Source organism: Pteronotus mesoamericanus, unplaced genomic scaffold (genome assembly GCF_021234165.1).
Source record: "Pteronotus mesoamericanus isolate MK-2021 breed Mesoamerican mustached bat unplaced genomic scaffold, CSHL_Meso_final scaffold_21, whole genome shotgun sequence".
Taxonomy (NCBI): domain Eukaryota; kingdom Metazoa; phylum Chordata; class Mammalia; order Chiroptera; family Mormoopidae; genus Pteronotus; species Pteronotus mesoamericanus.
This window is the reverse complement of record NW_026555310.1, coordinates 2,318,028-2,336,325: the sequence shown is the minus strand read 5'-3', so window position 1 is coordinate 2,336,325 and position 18,298 is coordinate 2,318,028. Positions and strand designations below refer to the sequence as shown.

General features: G+C 43.5%; 2 protein-coding genes across 6 annotated transcripts in view; one reads left to right on the top strand and one right to left on the bottom strand.

Moving 5' to 3' along the window:
• CSAD (cysteine sulfinic acid decarboxylase) overlaps positions 1 to 10,889 on the bottom strand; it is a 25,821-nt gene extending 14,932 nt beyond the window's left edge. Inside the window, exons 1-2 of one of the 2 annotated variants that reach the window (XM_054591054.1) lie at positions 10,834 to 10,889; positions 9,674 to 9,833 (exon numbers count right to left, since the gene is read on the bottom strand). The gene's annotated coding sequence lies outside the window, so the exon portion shown is untranslated. The remainder of the gene's footprint in view (positions 1 to 9,673; positions 9,834 to 10,833) is intronic. The other variant, XM_054591053.1, reaches the window with a different exon arrangement.
• ZNF740 (zinc finger protein 740) lies at positions 10,442 to 18,298 on the top strand. Of its 4 annotated transcripts, none has more exons than XM_054591058.1 (7): positions 10,442 to 10,578; positions 11,469 to 11,783; positions 14,368 to 14,517; positions 14,831 to 14,920; positions 15,394 to 15,517; positions 15,811 to 15,929; positions 17,665 to 18,298. In XM_054591058.1, exons 2-7 carry the CDS (start codon positions 11,775 to 11,777, stop codon positions 17,683 to 17,685), a joined length of 513 nt encoding a protein of 170 aa, XP_054447033.1. In that variant the 5' UTR covers positions 10,442 to 10,578; positions 11,469 to 11,774; the 3' UTR covers positions 17,686 to 18,298. The 4 variants fall into 4 exon arrangements, with proteins under 4 accessions (XP_054447033.1, XP_054447031.1, XP_054447034.1 ...); XM_054591056.1 differs by having other exon boundaries at positions 16,954 to 18,298; XM_054591059.1 differs by having other exon boundaries at positions 14,336 to 14,517; positions 16,954 to 18,298.

The window sequence follows — 18,298 nt, the reverse complement described above, 5'->3', positions numbered from 1 at the left end:
AGTCCGCATGGCCAGGCCGTGGCTGGGGGACCAGGTGGTCCCACATTCGCGTGCAGATAAACCAGGAGGAGCAACTGGGGAGCGAGACAGACCGCATAACCCAGGGTTGCAGCATGGGGAAATAAAGCCTCAAAACCCCTGGCTGTAAAATCCTGTGGGGGATGTGGCTGCGAGAGAAACTCCCAGTCTCACAGGAGGGTCTGTTAGAGGGACCCACAGGGTCCTGGAATGTACACAAACGCACCCACCCGGGAATCAGCACCAGAAGGGCCCAATTTGCTTGTAGGTAGTGGGGGAAGTGACTGAAAGTGGGGCCAGAGCCAAGCAAGTGGCAATGTTCCCTCTCAGACCCCTCCCCCACATACAGTGACACAACACAGCAAAGTGGGTTACCCTGCCCTGGCGAATACCTAAGGCTCCGCCCCTTACAACGTGAAAGGTGTGCGGAGACAAAGAAATATGGCCCAAATGAAAGAAGAGATCAAAACTCCAGAAAGAGACCTAAGCGACGAGGAGATGGCCAACCTATCAGGTGCGGAGTTCTAAACACCGGTAATATGGATGCTCACAGAAATGATTGAGTACAGATGCAAAATAAAGGAAGAAGTGAAGGCTGTAGAAAGTAAAATAAAGAAAAATATACAGGGAACCATCAGTGAAAGGACAGGAAGTAGAGGCGCTTGTGAGTTCAATTACATCTTTGATGTTATTACAATTTCGCATTCATTCTGTTTTCAAGTTCTCCTCTTTTAAAATATATAATAATATCTTTTAGAGAAATTAAAAACTTGAAAACATAATGAATGCAAAACTGTAATAACATTAAAGAGGCAACTGAAATTACAAGTGATCATTTCCTTCCCTTCACTGATGGTTCCCTGTATATTTTTCTTTATTTTACTTTCTACAGCCTTCACTTCTTCCTTTATTTTGCATCTGTACTCAATCATTTCTGTGAGCATCCAGATTACCGGTGTTCAGAACTCCGCACCTGATAGGTTGGCCATCTCCTTGTCGCTTAGGTCCCTTTCTGGAGTTTTGATCTCTTCTTTCATTTGGGCCATATTTCTTTGTCTCCGCACACCTTTCACGTTGTAAGGGGCGGAGCCTTAGGTATTCGCCAGGGCAGGGTAACCCACTTTGCTGTGTTGTGTCACTGTATGTGGGGGAGGGGTCTGAGAGGGAACATTGCCACTTGCTTGGCTCTGGCCCCACTTTCAGTCACTTCCCCCACTACCTACAAGCAAATTGGGCCCTTCTGGTGCTGATTCCCGGGTGGGTGCGTTTGTGTACATTCCAGGACCCTGTGGGTCCCTCTAACAGACCCTCCTGTGAGACTGGGAGTTTCTCTCGCAGCCACATCCCCCACAGGATTTTACAGCCAGGGGTTTTGAGGCTTTATTTCCCCATGCTGCAACCCTGGGTTATGCGGTCTGTCTCGCTCCCCAGTTGCTCCTCCTGGTTTATCTGCAGGCGAATGTGGGACCACCTGGTCCCCCAGCCACGGCCTGGCCATGCGGACTCTCTGCCCTGGCTTCCCATCTCTTCCCCTCCTACCAGTCAGGATGAATGTTTCTTCTTTAACTCCTTGGTGGTTGGACTTCCATACAGTTTGATTTTCTGGCAGTTCTGGGTTGTTGTTTTTTTTTTTGTTTTTAAATTGATTGTTGTCCTTCCTTTGGTTGTGCGAGGAAACAAAGTCTATCTACCTCTGCCTCCATCTTGGCTGAAAGTTCTCAATTTTTTTAATTTTTAATTAAGCAACATATTCAGGTAGTTCAAAAATCAAAATATATAGAATACATTAATAGAGAAAAGTCTAATTTCTACCCCATTTCATATGTCCACCCTCACACCACAGGTAACCCATTTTTATTAGTTTCTTGGGTAACCTTTTAGTTTTTAATGCAAATACTAACAAATGTAAATGTATGTTCCTATTTTCTCCCTTCTCATACAAAAGATAGCATATAATCAGTTCTGTATCTTGCTTTTTTTTTTAGTTAACAATATACAGACGATCTGAACTTCCTAATTTTTTAATATAACAGCTTTATTGAGGTATAATTTACATACCATAAAACATACTCCTTTAAATTGTGCAGTTCAGTTGTTTTTCATATAGTAACAAAATTGGGCAACAATCATCACTATCTAGTTCCAGAATATTTTCATCACCCCAAAAAAGAACTCATTAGCCCTGGCTGGTGTGGCTCCATGGATTGAGTGCCGGCCGGTGAAACAAAGGGTCACCAGGACGATTCCCAATCAGGGCACATGCCTGGGTTGTGGGCCAGGTCTCCAACAGGGGACACACGAGAGGCAACCACACATTAACGTTTCTCTCCCTCCCTTCCTCTCTCTCTCAAAATAAATAAATAAAATCTTTTTAAAAAAGGAACTCATTAGCAGTCATTCCCCATATACTCCCCTTCCCAACCTCTAGCAACCACTAATCTATTTTCTGTCTCTAGAGATTTGCCTATTCAGGACATTTTATATAAATGTAAACATACAATATGTGACATGTGACTGGCTGCTTTTTGTTAGCATAATGTTTTCAAGGTTCATCTAGGGTGCAGCGTATATCAGTATGTCATTCCCTTTTCTGAACAAATAATGCCCCATCATATGGACATACCACATTTTGTTTAATCCATTCACCAACTGATGTACAAGGGTTTTTGTAGGCATATGTTTTCTATTCTCCTGGTACATACCTGGTAGTGGAACTGCTGGGTTGTATGGTAACTCTATGTTTATCTTTTTGAGAAACTGTGAAACTGTTTTCCAAAGTGCCCACACCATTTCACATTCCTTACAGTAAGGTATGAGGGTTCCAATTTTTCCACATCCTCACCAGACTTGTTACTGTCTGTCTTTTTGATTATAGCCATCTGCATTTGATAGGGATGGCCCACATCCTAGAGTATGAGAGCGGTTGTGTTCTCAGCATAAGTAAACTTCTTTTTAATTTGACAAGTAAAAAATGATATTTTAATAATTTTATTTTAGTTGAACTCCTGTATTAGTTTTGCTGTGGTAACTGATGGCTTCAAATTCCCACTGGCTTACGACAAGAGATGTATTTCTCTTTCATGGTTTACATTGGTGGTTGACTATAGCTCTGATTTGTGTGCCTTTATTCCAAGGACCAGGCTGAAGAAACAGCTCCTATCTGAGACACAGTGTTCTCATGGTAGAGGAAAAAGAAAAAACGTCCACCGACTCTTAAAACTTCTGCTCAGAACTGGCATAGGTCACCCTGCTCATGTCCCGCTGACCAAAGCAAGCCCTAGGACAGCGGGGTGAAGATGCACTGCAAAGTACACGGTAATAGGTGAGGATGTAAAATCCCATCACAGGATCATGGGGTACAGACCCTTAGAATTTTGCAGCTTCACCTCAGTCCTCACCAGCCCATCTCACTTATTTGCATTGCCTGGCTCTGTGGATGTCTAAGTTGGAACCACTGATCTAAAGTCTTCTCTCCTTTTCCCTCCAGGATAGCCTCTTGATTACCCACTCTCATTTCTTCAACTCTCCCTCCTACTCTCACAGCATTTTAAATTGTTTAAACCTCTCACAACATGTTCCCACTCCCGCCACCTCCTCTTCACAGCCAAACTTCTTAAAAGAGTTGTCTCCGCTACCTCTCTTCACTTTCTCTCCTCCCACTCTTTCCTCAGCCCACCACCATGTAGCTTCTACCTTCAAAGTCATCAATAACTTCCCTGTCTCCAAGTCCAATGGACACATCTCATCTTTATCCTACATGACTTCTCTGGAGTGACTGACACATTTTGCCATCCTATCCCCTGGCTTCCATATGACTACCCTTCACTGTTAGTTTTCTTTGCATTTTCACCTTCCTAGGAACCTCCCTTAAATGCTAGAGCCCCTCACCATCTATCCCAGAGCCTCTGTCTTCAGTATTCTGCAACTCTCCCTAGACAATCACATTCATTCTTAGGATTGCATGCTGGTGACTCCTCAGTCCCAGACCTCTTTCCTAAGCCCAGAACCATGAAGTCACCTGCCTAACTTGAAAGCGTCACAGGTACTTCACACTCAGTAGTGTCTAAAACTGAACTCATGATCAGCCCTCTCAAATAAGCTCTTCTTGGGTTCCCTAGTTCAGTGAATGGCACCATCTCCTACTGGTTGCTCAAACCAAGATTATAACTGGTCTCCTGCCTCCTCATCCCTGACTGAGTTTTTCATTTTTATTTAATCTTTGAATGTTACATCTTCCTCTCTTTCATTCAGAAGAGCACTAAAACCTAGATAAAGCTTCATTTTCTTCCTCTGCACTATGTTGTAATATTCTTTTCTTAAAAACACTTTAAAGGGAAAACAATAGCTTTACAATGGAGAAACCTGGTGTGCACCACCTTACCCCACTGATCAAAGCTAACCTCGCCAATAACGGAACAGACTGACACGAGGGACCTCCTGATGTAAGGCACTGAAAAACACTCAATATCACTTATGTAATACTTCTGCCAAAAATGCATAACCTGAATTTAATCATGAGGAAACATATATCTAAATTGAGGGTCATTATATAAAACTAGCCTATACTCTTCAAAAATATCAGTGTCATGAAAATCAAAGAAAGACTGAGGAACTGTTCCAGCCTGAAGGAAACTAGAGATACTATAACCAAAAGGAATGTGTGATCTTAGATCTGCTCTTGAACAAGGAAGAAAAAACCTGCTTTGAACAACGTTATTGGAAAACTGGTGGAACCGGACTATGAATGGCATCATAAATATTAGTATTCTATCAGTGTTAAATTTCCTGAGCTTGACCATTGCATTGTGGTTATAGAAGAGAAAATTCTTATTTTTAGAAAACACATGCTGAAATATGTAGCAGTAAAGGCGCATAAATACTGTAATTTGCAGTTCAAAAGAAGACAATACTGTGTACCTGTATCTACAAGCATTGTTAGAAAAATGGTAGCCTATTATAAAGTTTGCCCTTTTAAAGTGTACAACTCAGTGGGCTTTTTTAGTATATTCACAAAGCTGTGCATCTATTACATTATTTAATTTCAGAACACTTTTACCCCCCCCCCAAAAGAAACCCCATACCTACTAGCAGTCACTCCCTATGCAAAAAGGCTGAAAAAGATGGAAAAAGTCTTCAAAATATTAACTGTGATTATTTCTGGGTATTGGAATTACAGTTTTCACTTTCTTATTGATATGCTTCTATATTTTTATAATTTTATATAATAATTTAATATTACTTATATAATTAAAGATTTTATTTATTTATTTTTAGAGAGAGGGGAAGGGAAGGAGAAAGAGAGGGAGAGAAATATCGATGTGAGAGAGAAACATTGATCAATTGCCTCTTGCACTTCCCCAGTTGGGGAACCAGCCCGCAACCCAGGCATGTGCCCTGACTGCAAATCAAACCAGCAACCTTTTGGTTCACAAGCCAGCACCAAATCCACTGAGCCATACCAGCCAGGGTTAATATTACTTATATAATTAAAGTAAAGATTATTTTTTATAAATCCTCACCCAAAGATATATGTATTCATTTTAGAGAGAGGAAGGTGGGTGGGGAGAGAGACAGACACAGAGACAGAGACGGAGGAACATTGATGTGAGAGAAAAACGATGATTAGTTGCCTCCTGTGTGAATCTTGACCAATGATCAACCAGCAAACTAGGTATGTGCCCTGACTGGGACTCAAACCTGCAACATTTTGGTGCATGGGATGACACTCCAACCAACTGAGCTACCTGGCCAGGACTAGAGGTTATTTTTAAGCAACAACAACAACAACAACAACAACAAGAAGATGTAAGGGGCAACAAGAATTCCAAAATACACAACGTATAAGGGTCAAGGAATGACCATAGTACATCATGTGTTTTCCCAATTCCTCAATCAACTATCATCAAAAAGGTCTGAGTAACAAAGGTAGCAATATACTGCTCATTTCTATCACGCAGCCTAGCTGGCTCTCATAGAAAGGATTGGGTTCAGTTAGTTCAGTAAACATTGGCTGAATATCTACTTCTGTTTTCTGTCACTACCCTGGGTAGTGTCTGCACTGTGCACTACAGCTAACAGGCCAGAAGGGCGCCGGGCAGGTAAAATAAAGGAATGTTCACCACAATAGAGTGGAAGCTTACGAAGGAACAGCAAGGCTGGTGAACTCAGCTCAGCCTCTCCTTAAAGCTATAGAGAGCGGGTGCAGGAAGACACTAATTGGTATTCATTACAATACCACTTGAGTAAGTGATGGGGTGGGACTGAGGAAAGAGTGTACCAAGGGAGTCAGGGAAGGTCTCACAGGAGGGGGCCTGCCCTTCGACAAAGAGATTAGGGAAGTAGCTTCTTAAAGCACTTTCAGCCAGGCTTATCGTTAGAAAGTGAAAACACTGATTCTGTGCTATTTACCGATTCAACATCCACCTTAACAGAGGCACCTATTCTTTTTACAGCCACTGTTTGCTCCCCCTCTAGATTGTAAATCCCTGGGGAGAGAGGACTAATTTTTATCATTCTTTAAGAAAAGCACCAAATACAAAATAAGCATGCAAAAAAAAAAGTTAGTTTTCATTTTCCCCACTCTCCACTCCCTTCCCCCAAGGTCTTGCACAAAGGCACTCAATAAACATTTGGTGAATCGACCAACTTTTTATTTTAAACTCATTTAGCCTGTTATGACGGATCAAGTAAGGATATGTCTTTTTTTGTCTTTTTTTTTTTTTTTTTTTTAATTTTTAAGCTTAGTTTTTAGGGAGAGGGGATGGGAGGGAGAAAGAGGAGAGAACATCAATGTGAGAAACTTCAATCAGTTGCCTCTCGTGTGCCCTGACCCCGGCCAGGACTGAACTTGCAACCCAGGCATGTGCCCCGACCAGGAATCCGACCCACCACCTTTCGCTTTGCGAGACAACACACAACCAACTGAGCCACACCAGTCAGGACTCAACCAACTATTTCCAAGTACAGAAAAAAAAATAATACTGCATTCCACTTAAATTTGATTTGCATAAACCAAAAATCTGTATTAATGATAACTTAAAGGATTTATGAAGGGTTTTTTCTTCTCAAAGCCTTCTCATCTATGTCATTATTTTCTCACAGTAATGCTAGAAGTTAGCCTCAAGGGTATTTGTTTATTTATTCATCATTATTTTGTTAAAGATTTTATTTATTTTTAGAGAGGAGAAGGGAGACAGAAAGAGAGGGACAAAAACATTGATGGGTTGCCTCTCCCACACCCCCAACTGGGGACCTGGCCTGCAACTCAGGCACGTGCCCTGGCCAGAAACCCAGAGGGCCACGTTTTGGTTTGTAGGCTGGCGCTCAGTCCACTGAGCCACACCAGCTGGGGCTATTTGTCCTTATTTTCAAGATGAGGGTTCTTTGGCCAGAGAGAGAAAATTGACTTGTTCAAGATTACAAAGGTAATATGGGAACGAGCCTAGATTGCTGCTTTCTGACTTCCAGGCTGATACCTCTGCCACTACATTATGGGTCCTTTTTAAGTATGGCATTCCTCACTACCTCTCACCATACACAAAAAACAAACTGCAGCTGAGACAAATGTGTAAACTAAAAATATACAACTATAAGAATACCAGCTCTGCCTGGTGTGGCTCAGTGGATTGAATGGCAGCCTGTGAACCAAAGGGTCGCTGGTTTGATTCCGTCAGGGCACGTGCCTGGGTCGCAGGCCAGGTCCTGAGTACAGGATGCGTGAGAGGCAACCACATATTGATGTTTCTCTCCCTCGCTTCCCCTCTCTCTAAAAATAAATAAAATCTTTAAATTTAAAAAAAAAGAAAAGAGTACCAGAAGGAAGTACAGGGATATTTTTATAATTTTGAGGTAGCATGTCACAAAAACCCAAAAGCCACAGGCAGATTTGACTAGGTAAAACTTTTAAAATTCTGTATAAAGAAAGACACCATTAAATTAGTTAAAAATAACTGATGACTTTATTTTTCCCCACTCATTTTTCTACCCACTCAATGTATTCCAAAATGATTTTTCCTCTCCTTCCATTTCTTTCCATGTAAATTTAAAAATAAGCTTAAGTTCCATGAAAAGTCCTGTTTTAATTAGAATTTAACTTAACATAGAGCAAAAACTTAGGTCTCTATTGGTATTAAGTCTTCCTCCTAATGGACATGGTAAAACTCCATTTAACAAAGCCCTTTTAGTCTTTCTCTAAAATAGTCTAATTTTAAAAAATACTATATGACTTGCAGTTTTCTGTTAAATTTATTTCTATAAATGTAATATGTTTTATTGTGCATGAAATTATTCTATGATGTTTTTATGATTGGTTGTTACCATTATATTTTATTATATAATTTCTGTTTGTTAATCTTACATCTGGCCATGCTACTGAACTCACTAGTTTATTTTATCAATTGATTGTCTTTGTAGATGAATATATCATATGAGTATAATGAGATTTTTGGGGGGTGGCCAGGAACTCTAGTAGAATATTTGTTAAGATGGTAAACATTCTTGTCTTGTTCCCTTCTAGGAATGTTTCAAATATTTTCCCTTAAAGCATAACTTTTGCTCTGAAAAAAAAAGATTAAAGATAAATAAAAATCCAAGAGAAAGTATTTTAAATGCATATGACAAACAAAAAGTTAATGTAACATAGAGAAGACTCCTACTAGTCAATAAGAAATAGACAAATGACCTACATTTTTCATTAAGGGGCAAAAGATGAACAGGTAGTTTACAAGAACAATGAAAATGGTCAAAACAGAAGAGATACTCAATTTCACTATTAATGACAGGCAAATTAAAACAATAAAATTACTATTTTTCACCTATCAAATTAGCAACTGTATAAGAAATTCATAGCATCCAATATTGAGAACATTGTAGGAAATGGGGACATTCACACATGGTTCTGAGTAAATGCATAGTTACAAACTTTTGAAATTCAATTGCACAGCATCTATTAAAATTTAAAATTCACATTTCCTATCTACAAATCTATTTAATGCAAAGGAATAACTATATAAGGATGTTCATTATGGAGGTTTAATTTTTAAAAAATCGGAACTAATCTAAATGTTCATCAGGATGGGTCTAGACAAATTAAAGTACAAACACAAGCTAGAATACTATGCAACAATTTTTTAAATGTGAACTGACTTAGATGTCTAAAATATACTGTGTGGTGGACTGTAGGTGCTTAAAAAACATGTTTTAAATGAAAAAAATATTTGATGTGGACATAGAAAAGCCTGGAGGTATATATACCGAACTGTTAAAAATTAATACCTTCAGGAGCATGGGATAGTAGAGGGGAAAATTAAACATTTTTTGCCTTTTATTCTTTTGTAGTGTGTGTACTTGTTAAAATAAATGAGCTGGTTTTTTAAAAAAAATTAAAGACACTTCTGATCGTTTCTCTCTCTCTATCCTTTGTCTCAATTTTATAAGAATTCAAGAAGTTACTGTCAGTGGCTCAAATAATAGAATGCTCAGGGAAATGAAGCCTGTGTACAAAAAGTGGCTGGGAATTATCTTCTTTCATGAAGATCTTTTTCTTTTGCTATTTCCATTAATTCTCCTAAATTCACAACCTGACAGCATCTAAACACAAGAAGCTGGGGCCTAAATGGAATGGACATTTCCATCAAGCACACTTTTCATAGTCCACCTTAAGCAATCCCTGATAGCTAAAATTGAAGAAAGGCTCGTTTTCTTCATCCAGGCCCATGGGCCATCCTGCATCGCAGTTTCCACTGAAACGAGTTTCCAATTTGGGGTAGTCCTAAGGGTTTTTTCCCAAGCGAAGCCAATGTCAGACGCCGGAAGGTCTGGAATAAAGGCGAAATTGGTATAAGGTAACCAGACTGGCCTTGGGGTGCCCGCATCACCGCCGGGGCGCCCACTTTCAGATAGAAGTTGAGTGTACATGAGAGGAGTGTGCAAAGAAGTTAACTCCTCTCCCAGATGACAGGGCAGCCCCAGAATCTGCAGATCTGGGCCTAATTGTAAAGTTCAAGTAAAGGCGGCCGAGTTATGTGAAAAGGCCGGTATAAACTATTCTGGCTGGGGCTCTAAGTTCAGAAACGACAGGAAGAACGTCCTCGAGGAAGATAGATAGAGTGACGGCGCCTTTTCAAGGAGTCTTTAGCAAGGCCTTTCAAAAAGCACCTAGCGCACAATCGTTTTAGGGCCTCCGTTCCTGCCCCGAGTTAAGATGGCCGCCGGAGCGCGCCCACATCAGAGCGCACGCGCGGTACCGCCAGCCCTCCCTCTTCCCGTCTTTCCGTACGATGACACTGCCCACTCCTTAGCTGCACCCCGCTCCTCGCATCCTCGGCCTCGCCCCCTTTCTGGCTGCCCGAGGCTGCTCAGCCCGGAAGTGGATATAACAGATCAGCGGAGAGGACAAGGGGGAGGGGGAAGTGCTTCCGGGGAAGCGGGCCCGGGTTTGGTGTTTGTAAACTTGTCTCGGTCCCGGCGGGGGCAGCGGTGGACACGGGGTTGGCACAGTGTGCGGGGGTCTGGAAGAGGCGTCGCACGGCGGGTGAGACAGTTAGAGGCCGCGCCTGGCAGGTAGGAACCCGCCCCAGGGATCGCAGCGTCGTCCGGGCAGACGCCAGCGCTTCGGCAGCTCGCAGGCCGTGGGGCGCCGCGCGGGGAGGGGGAGGGGAAGGGAGGAGGGGCGCATTGCGAAGGGAGGGGGCTCCCTAGGGAGGGGAAGGGTCCGCGCGCGCACCGAACCCCGCCCGCGCGCCCGCAGAGTTACAGACCCGGGAACGGGGGCGCGAGGGGAGCTTGCTTGGAGGGGACGCGGGCGCGAGCACGCACCTTGCACGGCCTTCGGCGTTCTCCGTCTCTTCTCTCTCCAGCTCTGCGGCTGGCTGGAAAGAGAGAGGGAGGGAGGGAGGGAAGGGAGGGAGGGAGGGAACGCGCTGCGCGAGGCTTCGTTTGCCAGCCTTCCACCTCCGCAATGAGTTTCTGCACCATGGGGCAGACTCGGAGCAGGCACACGTGTGGCCCGGTCCGGATGCACACTACTAGTTTGGTTTCTTCCTGCTAGCCAAGCGCCCAGAGATAGCCCTGAGTTTTTCTCCATCCCGGCTCTGGCCACTTCCCTAGAATACGAGCTTCGCGTACGGCCTACTCCGTACAAAAGCTCCGAAGGGCCTCAGCTCCCTTCTCCCATTCCTAAAATGGCAAATTCAAGCATTTGGCTTGTTGCAGTTCCTCCGTAAGAGACCCCTGTTACTTTTGCTCTTGTTGACTTCTCCCTGACCTTTGCCCAGCAGACCAGTTTTTTCTCGACCTAGAAAGATAATTCTACTTGACTAATGTTCTCTTTTTGAGCTTCACCTAGAGGGCCTGGCAAACAAAACAAAACAAAACAAAACAAAAACTTCACTATAGGTTGTATGGCCTGAGGATGTTGTACCTAACAGCCCCATCTCCCTTTCTGGTTTCAGGTTTCTGAAACAGATTGTGCACTTCATCGAGAGGATTCAGTTGGAAAACCAAGACTGGCACACTCTTTCTTCAGACAGTAGGCAGGAGCCAGGCAGAGTCCAGGAATTCTTGGATCATCTATCTTCCATTTGGAGGACTCTGAGTTTTATTTGAAGACAAAGGCAGTTCAATATGGCAGCAGGACTGAAGGGACATGAAGGAGTTGTTGGAGTGATTTGGTGACAGTTCTTCAGACAAAAGTGTCTTAAGGAAAGGTGGATCAAGAAACCCCTGGACTTTTGGGTTGCATTAAGTGAGAAATCAGCATGGCTCAGGTAAAAAGCTCTAGAGTCCTCCTTCAAGATCACTGGGAAGCGTGTTCGCAGTTTCAGTCTTGAATGCTGCCTTAGTCAACATATTGACCAACCCAGTGAGCCAAGCTCTGTATTAAGCACCAGGGGGAGATCTAGAGGAAGGAAAGGAGACAGGCCACAGCCCCTGCCTTCAGGGAGCTTCCAGTCAAATGAAGGAGGTAGGCTATACTGCATCACAGGCACTGATGGGACACTTGCAAAGTAGCAGTTACTCAGTTTACATTTGGTTTACATTACAGTTTACATTATGTATTCATAATACATGAATATTAAGTGCTGAGGGGCATGACGAAGTGAACAGTCTTGTGAATGCTTCATTTGTTTTTTCAACAGGAATTTATTGAGCTCTTGTTATATGCAAAGCATTGTGTTGGGGATACAAAAATGAATAAGATTATCCCAGGCCCCAGCAAGGTTCTAAGCTAGGTGTGTTTGGGGTGGGGAAGATGGAGAGAGGGTGTTATTTATCTTTATATTCACACCACCTTGCATAGCAACTGACTTGTAGTAGAGACTCAGTGAATCTGTTGCTGAAGGAATGTGCAATAATTGAGATACATACATTGCAGAGAAGAGAATGATACCTCTGCCTGGATGGAAAAAGATCACTCTTGAAGGGTGCATAGGATTTTGCTAGATAAATAATCAGAACAAGGTGTTCAGACTGGGAGAATTTTATGGGCAGAAGCTTAAAGGTATGGGAGGATGCGATAAGGTTGAGAGTATTGCAGATTGCTTGCTAGTTAAGGAGGAAAGGATTTAAATGGGGGATAGTTAGGGGGATAGGATGGATAGTGATGGGTGGAAAAATTGGGGTGAGGGAGTTGTTAAGGGAGCTCTTAATTCTCCTAGAGAATTAAGGAGAGTGTAACCCAAGGGCCTTTTAGGCATTAATAAAGAATTAGACTTTATTCTGTAGAGAGTGGGAATTCTGAAGAATGTTAAGTAGCAGAGTGGCGTCGGATCTGTTTATTTAGAAGGTAATTGTCATTGTGGGGATACAGGATGGATTGGAGAGACAGGATGACCTGAAAGGTTATTGTTAGGTTATTTTTATTGTCTGAATATGAAAGCTATGAACAGGGATCTCAACTTTCTTCAAGAGGCCCTTCCCTACCAGTCTCACCAGGATGGTTGCCTGGTCACAGTGTAATTGGTTTTCTTCCAGCTGCATGCATAGCTTCCTCCTTTCCATGCAGAGTAGGAGCCCTTTAGTGTCTTCCTTTAGTCTCTTTGCATCCCATTGACAGCATCATGTTCACTCTCATTCTGAGAAGACTGCGTGCCTTTCGCTAACCACTAATTTTGTACTAGGCATACATCCTAGTTTAATTCTTAACCCTGTGAAGATAGATGCTATGATAAACATTTCGCATTTAAGAAAACTTAGAGGAATTTGCCTAAGATTCTATAATGCAAACAGTAAAGCTAAGGAGGGTTTTTTTTGGTTTTTTTGGTTGGTTGATTGGTTGGTTTTAAAGATTTTATTTATTTTTAGAGAGAGAGAAACATCAATGTGTGGTTGCCTCTTGTGTGCCCCCTGCAGGAAACCTGGCCTGCAACCCAGGCATGTGCCCCAACTGGGAATCGAACCAGCAACCCTTTGCAGGCCAGCATTCAATCCACTGAGCCATACCAGCCAGGCTGTTTTTTTTGGGCGGGGGGCAGGGGGTGTTTTTTTAACCTCCAGGCCATTCAGTCCAAAGTCCTTAAAGGTGAGAGAAGGGGTTCCAGGATACACTCATCATCTAAAAGGAATTTCTTCATAAATCACTTGTGGAAGTTTGCTGACAACTACTTCTTAAAAATCTCTTTAGTAAAAAAAGTATATTCTCTACTGCTGGCTAAATAGGCAATTTGAAGAATGAAACAGTGGAAAGAGGAAATTTTCTTAAACATTTCTTGCTTGTATAATTTTTACCTATATGTAGAGAAGGGAATGTGAAAAAAATATGGGTGTGCACACATGTAAATGACCTGGCGGTTTGTCAAGAGAATTTGTACATTCAACTCCAGAGTCCTTCCTTGTGGTTTAATTTTTATGTTATAATTGACAGCACTTAGGGAATTTAAAATCTAAAGAGAGAAATACCTAATTTTACTAATAAACATATTTGTGGGACCTGATAGAATATATATTTGGTACCAGTAGAGTCTGTGAAGCTGAGTGCTATTGAGAGAGGAAGGAGGAAGTTCCTTTAGAAATCTCCCATTTCAGTGGGTCAGCGGGACAGACCCTCATGCGCATTCACAAGGCCTAGAATTGCTTCAAAATAATAAGTAGACACACACTGTTCCTAGCACAATGCTAATGATAAAAGTGTCAATGATACTTGATTATTATGTCTGAATGATGGATGACAGAATAGGTAACTAGTTCCTGGTGAGATGAGTTAGGAAGGACTCATGAGGGAAGCAGGGTTTTGCCGTGACAGACATTCCCTAGACATAAGCAGTTTGTAGTTAGGAATAAAGGAAAAATACCCCTGGGGTCCCTGTTTTTGCCCTGCCAGGTGACCTGACACCTCATCTCCTTTCAACTTAGGCAAGTCTCCTGGCTTGTGAAGGCCTAGCAGGTGTGAGTTTGGTTCCCACTGCAGCCAGCAAGAAGATGATGCTGAGCCAGATTGCCAGCAAGCAGGCCGAGAATGGAGAGCGGGCAGGTAGCCCTGATGTGCTGAGGTGCTCGAGTCAGGTACAGCGCTTGAGTCCATTGTGGCACCTGGGGGTCGGGTGGCCCGAGCTCTCAGCCAGGAGATGCCAAGCTTTGATTGTTCAATGTTTCTGAGGGAAGTGGGGTAGGGAATCCAGCTGGGGAATGAATGAATATGGGTATTGTAGAGAGATTAGGAAGGTCCCTTCTGTGTCTGCAACCCCTTAAGACCTGATACTTTCAACTTTCGTGCACGTGATTTACTGTCATTTACAAGTTGCTTAAAAGCAGCATTTCGTCTTCTATCTTGTGTTCTGAGATGGGCTGTGAGTTTAGATTTGATTTGTATTTGAAGGGCCACCGAAAAGACAGCGATAAATCCCGGAACCGCAAAGATGAAGACAGCTTGGCTGAGGCCTCTCATTCAAAAAAGACTGTTAAAAAGGCAGGTAATGGGGTTAACCCCAAACATGTAGTTTGGTCATGGGGTAATCCTCCTCTTTCTTCATTCTGTGGCTCAACCTGGAGCTTTCCTTAGATGTTTTGGTCCCTCACAGCTAGTGAGTGTGTCTCCCTGATTTCATCCAGAGACCACTTTGGTAGTTGATCTCCGTCCTCTGCAGAACATCCCTGGTAAGGGAAGGAAGGTTAGGGGAGCATGAGATCCTGTGGCAAAGGGATAGGCAGACTACCCCTCAGGCCCCTTTAAAAGTGTTACGTCTGACAAGGCAGGCAGCCTGCCTACCCCACTTTCTTTCTTGGAAGGCCTCTTAACTCTAAGAGATATGGGAGATTATAGCATCTGAGGGGTTACTTTGACCAGCAGATGGAAATAGACCCTGAGTAGAATGGGGGCGGGTGGAGGGCAAGAAAGGGGCAGAGAGATAGCCTCATGACATGCCTGATTGTTGCCCCCAGGTGGTGGTAGTGGAACAAAATGGTTCTTTTCAAGTAAAGATTCCCAAAAATTTTGTTTGTGAGCACTGCTTTGGAGCCTTTAGGAGCAGTTACCACCTCAAGAGGCACATCCTTATTCATACTGGTAAGTCTCTTGCTCATACTCCAGGAGGGGAGAATAGTCTATAGTTTTGAGAGGCTGTAGTTCTTTTGGGATTTATTTTAAATGGTATTAGGAATAAAGGAAGAAGGTAAATGAATGATGTAGAGAGTTTGCAGGGCTTTGTATCTAGTGTCATTGAGACCAACAGTTTTGTGGACCCTTCCCCATTAAGTGTGTGCACATTGCTAAAAATAAAAATTTCTGGGGAAATACCTAGAATGTGGTCTCTGTCATGTATACCTCCTGATATTAACTTCTCTCTCCACCTGGTCCAGGTGAGAAGCCATTTGAATGTGATGTATGTGATATGCGCTTCATCCAGAAGTACCACCTGGAACGTCACAAACGTGTGCACAGTGGCGAAAAGCCCTACCAGTGTGAACGGTGTCATCAGGTAAGCTCACATGTCATGCATCCACCCCCCCTCCCCCCGCACGCACGCACACACGTGCGCACGCGCACACACACACACAGAAACTTTTCTTTCCCAAAGAGCCAGGGCCAGGCCCTACTCCCAGCCTGACAAAGTATCACCTGATGTTCCTGGCCATGATCAAGTTAGTACCCCAAGGTGAGGTGTGTTTCTCTGGCTTTACATAACTGATCATGGCGAGGGGCCACTGAAATAATTGTAATACTAATAATAATAACAGCAGCATTTCTTAAGGCCTTACTCTATACCAGGTACTGTGAGAGCCTGCTTGACATAGATTATTCTTACATTAACTCTATAAGGTAGCTGGGTTGTCCGCATTTCACATGTGGAAAAATTGAGATTGGGAGAGTTTAAGCTTCCCAAGGACACTGCAGATTAAGGACAGAGCCAAGATTCAGTCAAATTTCAGAGCTGGTACACTTTGAAGAAATGTAACCTTTGCTGCTCTGGGGGTCAGTATCTGATCAGATGAGAATGTAAGAGCCAGGGCCAAAACAAAGAATAAGAGATAAGAAATGATGACAATACCTCCTGGATACCTTACTACTCTCAAGCTTTGCTCCATGCTCTTCTATTAAGTCTTCAAAACAATAGAACGAAAGCTCCATGAGGCAGAGACTTCGTCCCTCTCGTTCTCCACTTATCTGCAGCCCCAAGAGCTGTGCCTGCCTTGAGATAGATACTCAAAAATTCAATGAACAAAGGAGCCACACTGTGAGTAGGTACTTTTAGCCCCCTTTTACAGATGAATTTACAGATTCAGAGCTGTTCGATAGCGTGCCCAAACTCACACAACTACATAGTGGTAGAACCAAGATTCAGACTTCAGATCTCGTTCTTAACCACTGTGCACTCAGGCCATCTCTGTAGATTCCGAGGCAGTGTGGCATTGGTCGTGTGCCTTCGGTATGAGGAAGACAGATCTAGCCAGCAGGTAGCTGAGTTTCTCCTCTCAGGCACTTAACCTTCTCTTTTTTCTCAGTGTTTTTCTCGGACAGATCGATTACTCAGACACAAACGGATGTGCCAAGGGTGCCAGTCCAAGACTTCCGACGGGCAGTTTTCTCTATAGGCGCAAGGGGCCCTGGGTGGTGGGAGTGATCAGAAGAATACCGAAGAACGCACCCCCCCTCTGGTCTGATGGTCCCACCACCACCCCGTGTGTACCTGTCCCCTCCTGGAGGAGTGGACCCAGGAGACCAGAAGAGTGCATCAGGGGATGGCAGCCCCAGAGCCTCAGCTCTGTAAATAATCTGAGACTATGAGTATCTCGGGGAAGTTCCTACAGCATTCCTGGGTAGGAAAGCTAGTCCCTAGACCCTTGGCTGAGGTCATAGGTGGGGGACTCAAGGTACAGGACCAAGACTGAAGTGTGGCTCCCACAGCCTTGGACTCCAGCTGGCAGCTAAAATGGAAAAGATTGGGAGAGAGGGATTTGTTTGTTTGTTTGTCCTGTTCTTGTTTTTAATTTATCCAAAAGCAGTTTTAGCAGGTGCACTGTGGATGCAGGTAATCTGGAGGCATAGAGCCATGGTCACAGGGACTATGGGTGGTCCAGCCCTCCACCAGAAATTGAGTTTTTAGTTGCATTTGATCCTCAGTGTTCTACAGCCCTGCACCTCACCTCCTGTTTGGAGGAGAATAGGATCAGGGATGGCAGCTGAGCTTACTTTGGCCTCCTTATACACTGTAGGGACAAAAGGAAGACCAGTAGGAGGAGCAGACGAGGGCTGGATCCAAGAAGAGTGGACAGGTACCTGATATTTCCTCTGGGGAAGACTGAGAGTTGTGCCCATGGGTGTTGTAACGGCCCATGCCACACAGGTACCTAATGGGGTCAGCCTAAGTGCCTTTTGGAGGAAACTTGGGTGAGGGTGGCTCACGAAGCCCTTTCCTTCTCTCTTTGGGCAGTTAACCTTGGAAATAGTTTGTGGCTACCTCGCTGCCATTGATTCCTAAGCCAGACAGAGGGGAGTCATGGATATCAAAGTAGGTTCTTCTTCCTTGTGCCCTGTTAAGAACCACCCATGACTCCTCCTAAGTTGAATAACAACTGTTCAGGAAACAAAGGAGTTTGGTGTCCCCTGACATGACTGTAGAGCAGTGTGAGCTGTTCTCTATCCAAGTCCTATCACTGTATTTAAATAGAGGAGATAAGGATCTGGCCTTTGGTCCCAAAGAACAAGATCTTGGCTTCCTTTTTGATGGCCTTCCCTACCCATCGAAAGAATTAGGGGGAGGGGTGCTGCAGAGCAAGGTCTGAGGAAGAAACCTAATGTAGGTTTTATTCTTAACCATACTTTTTTGCTCCTCTCTGCTCTAACACC

Excerpts from the sequence above, each read along its gene's own strand:
- ZNF740 (XM_054591056.1), top strand. Across the intron at positions 14,518-14,830 it reads TGCTGAGGTGCTCGAGTCAG|GGCCACCGAAAAGACAGCGA; the intron begins GTACAGCGCTTG and ends TTGTATTTGAAG. Across the intron at positions 15,518-15,810 it reads GCACATCCTTATTCATACTG|GTGAGAAGCCATTTGAATGT; the intron begins GTAAGTCTCTTG and ends CACCTGGTCCAG.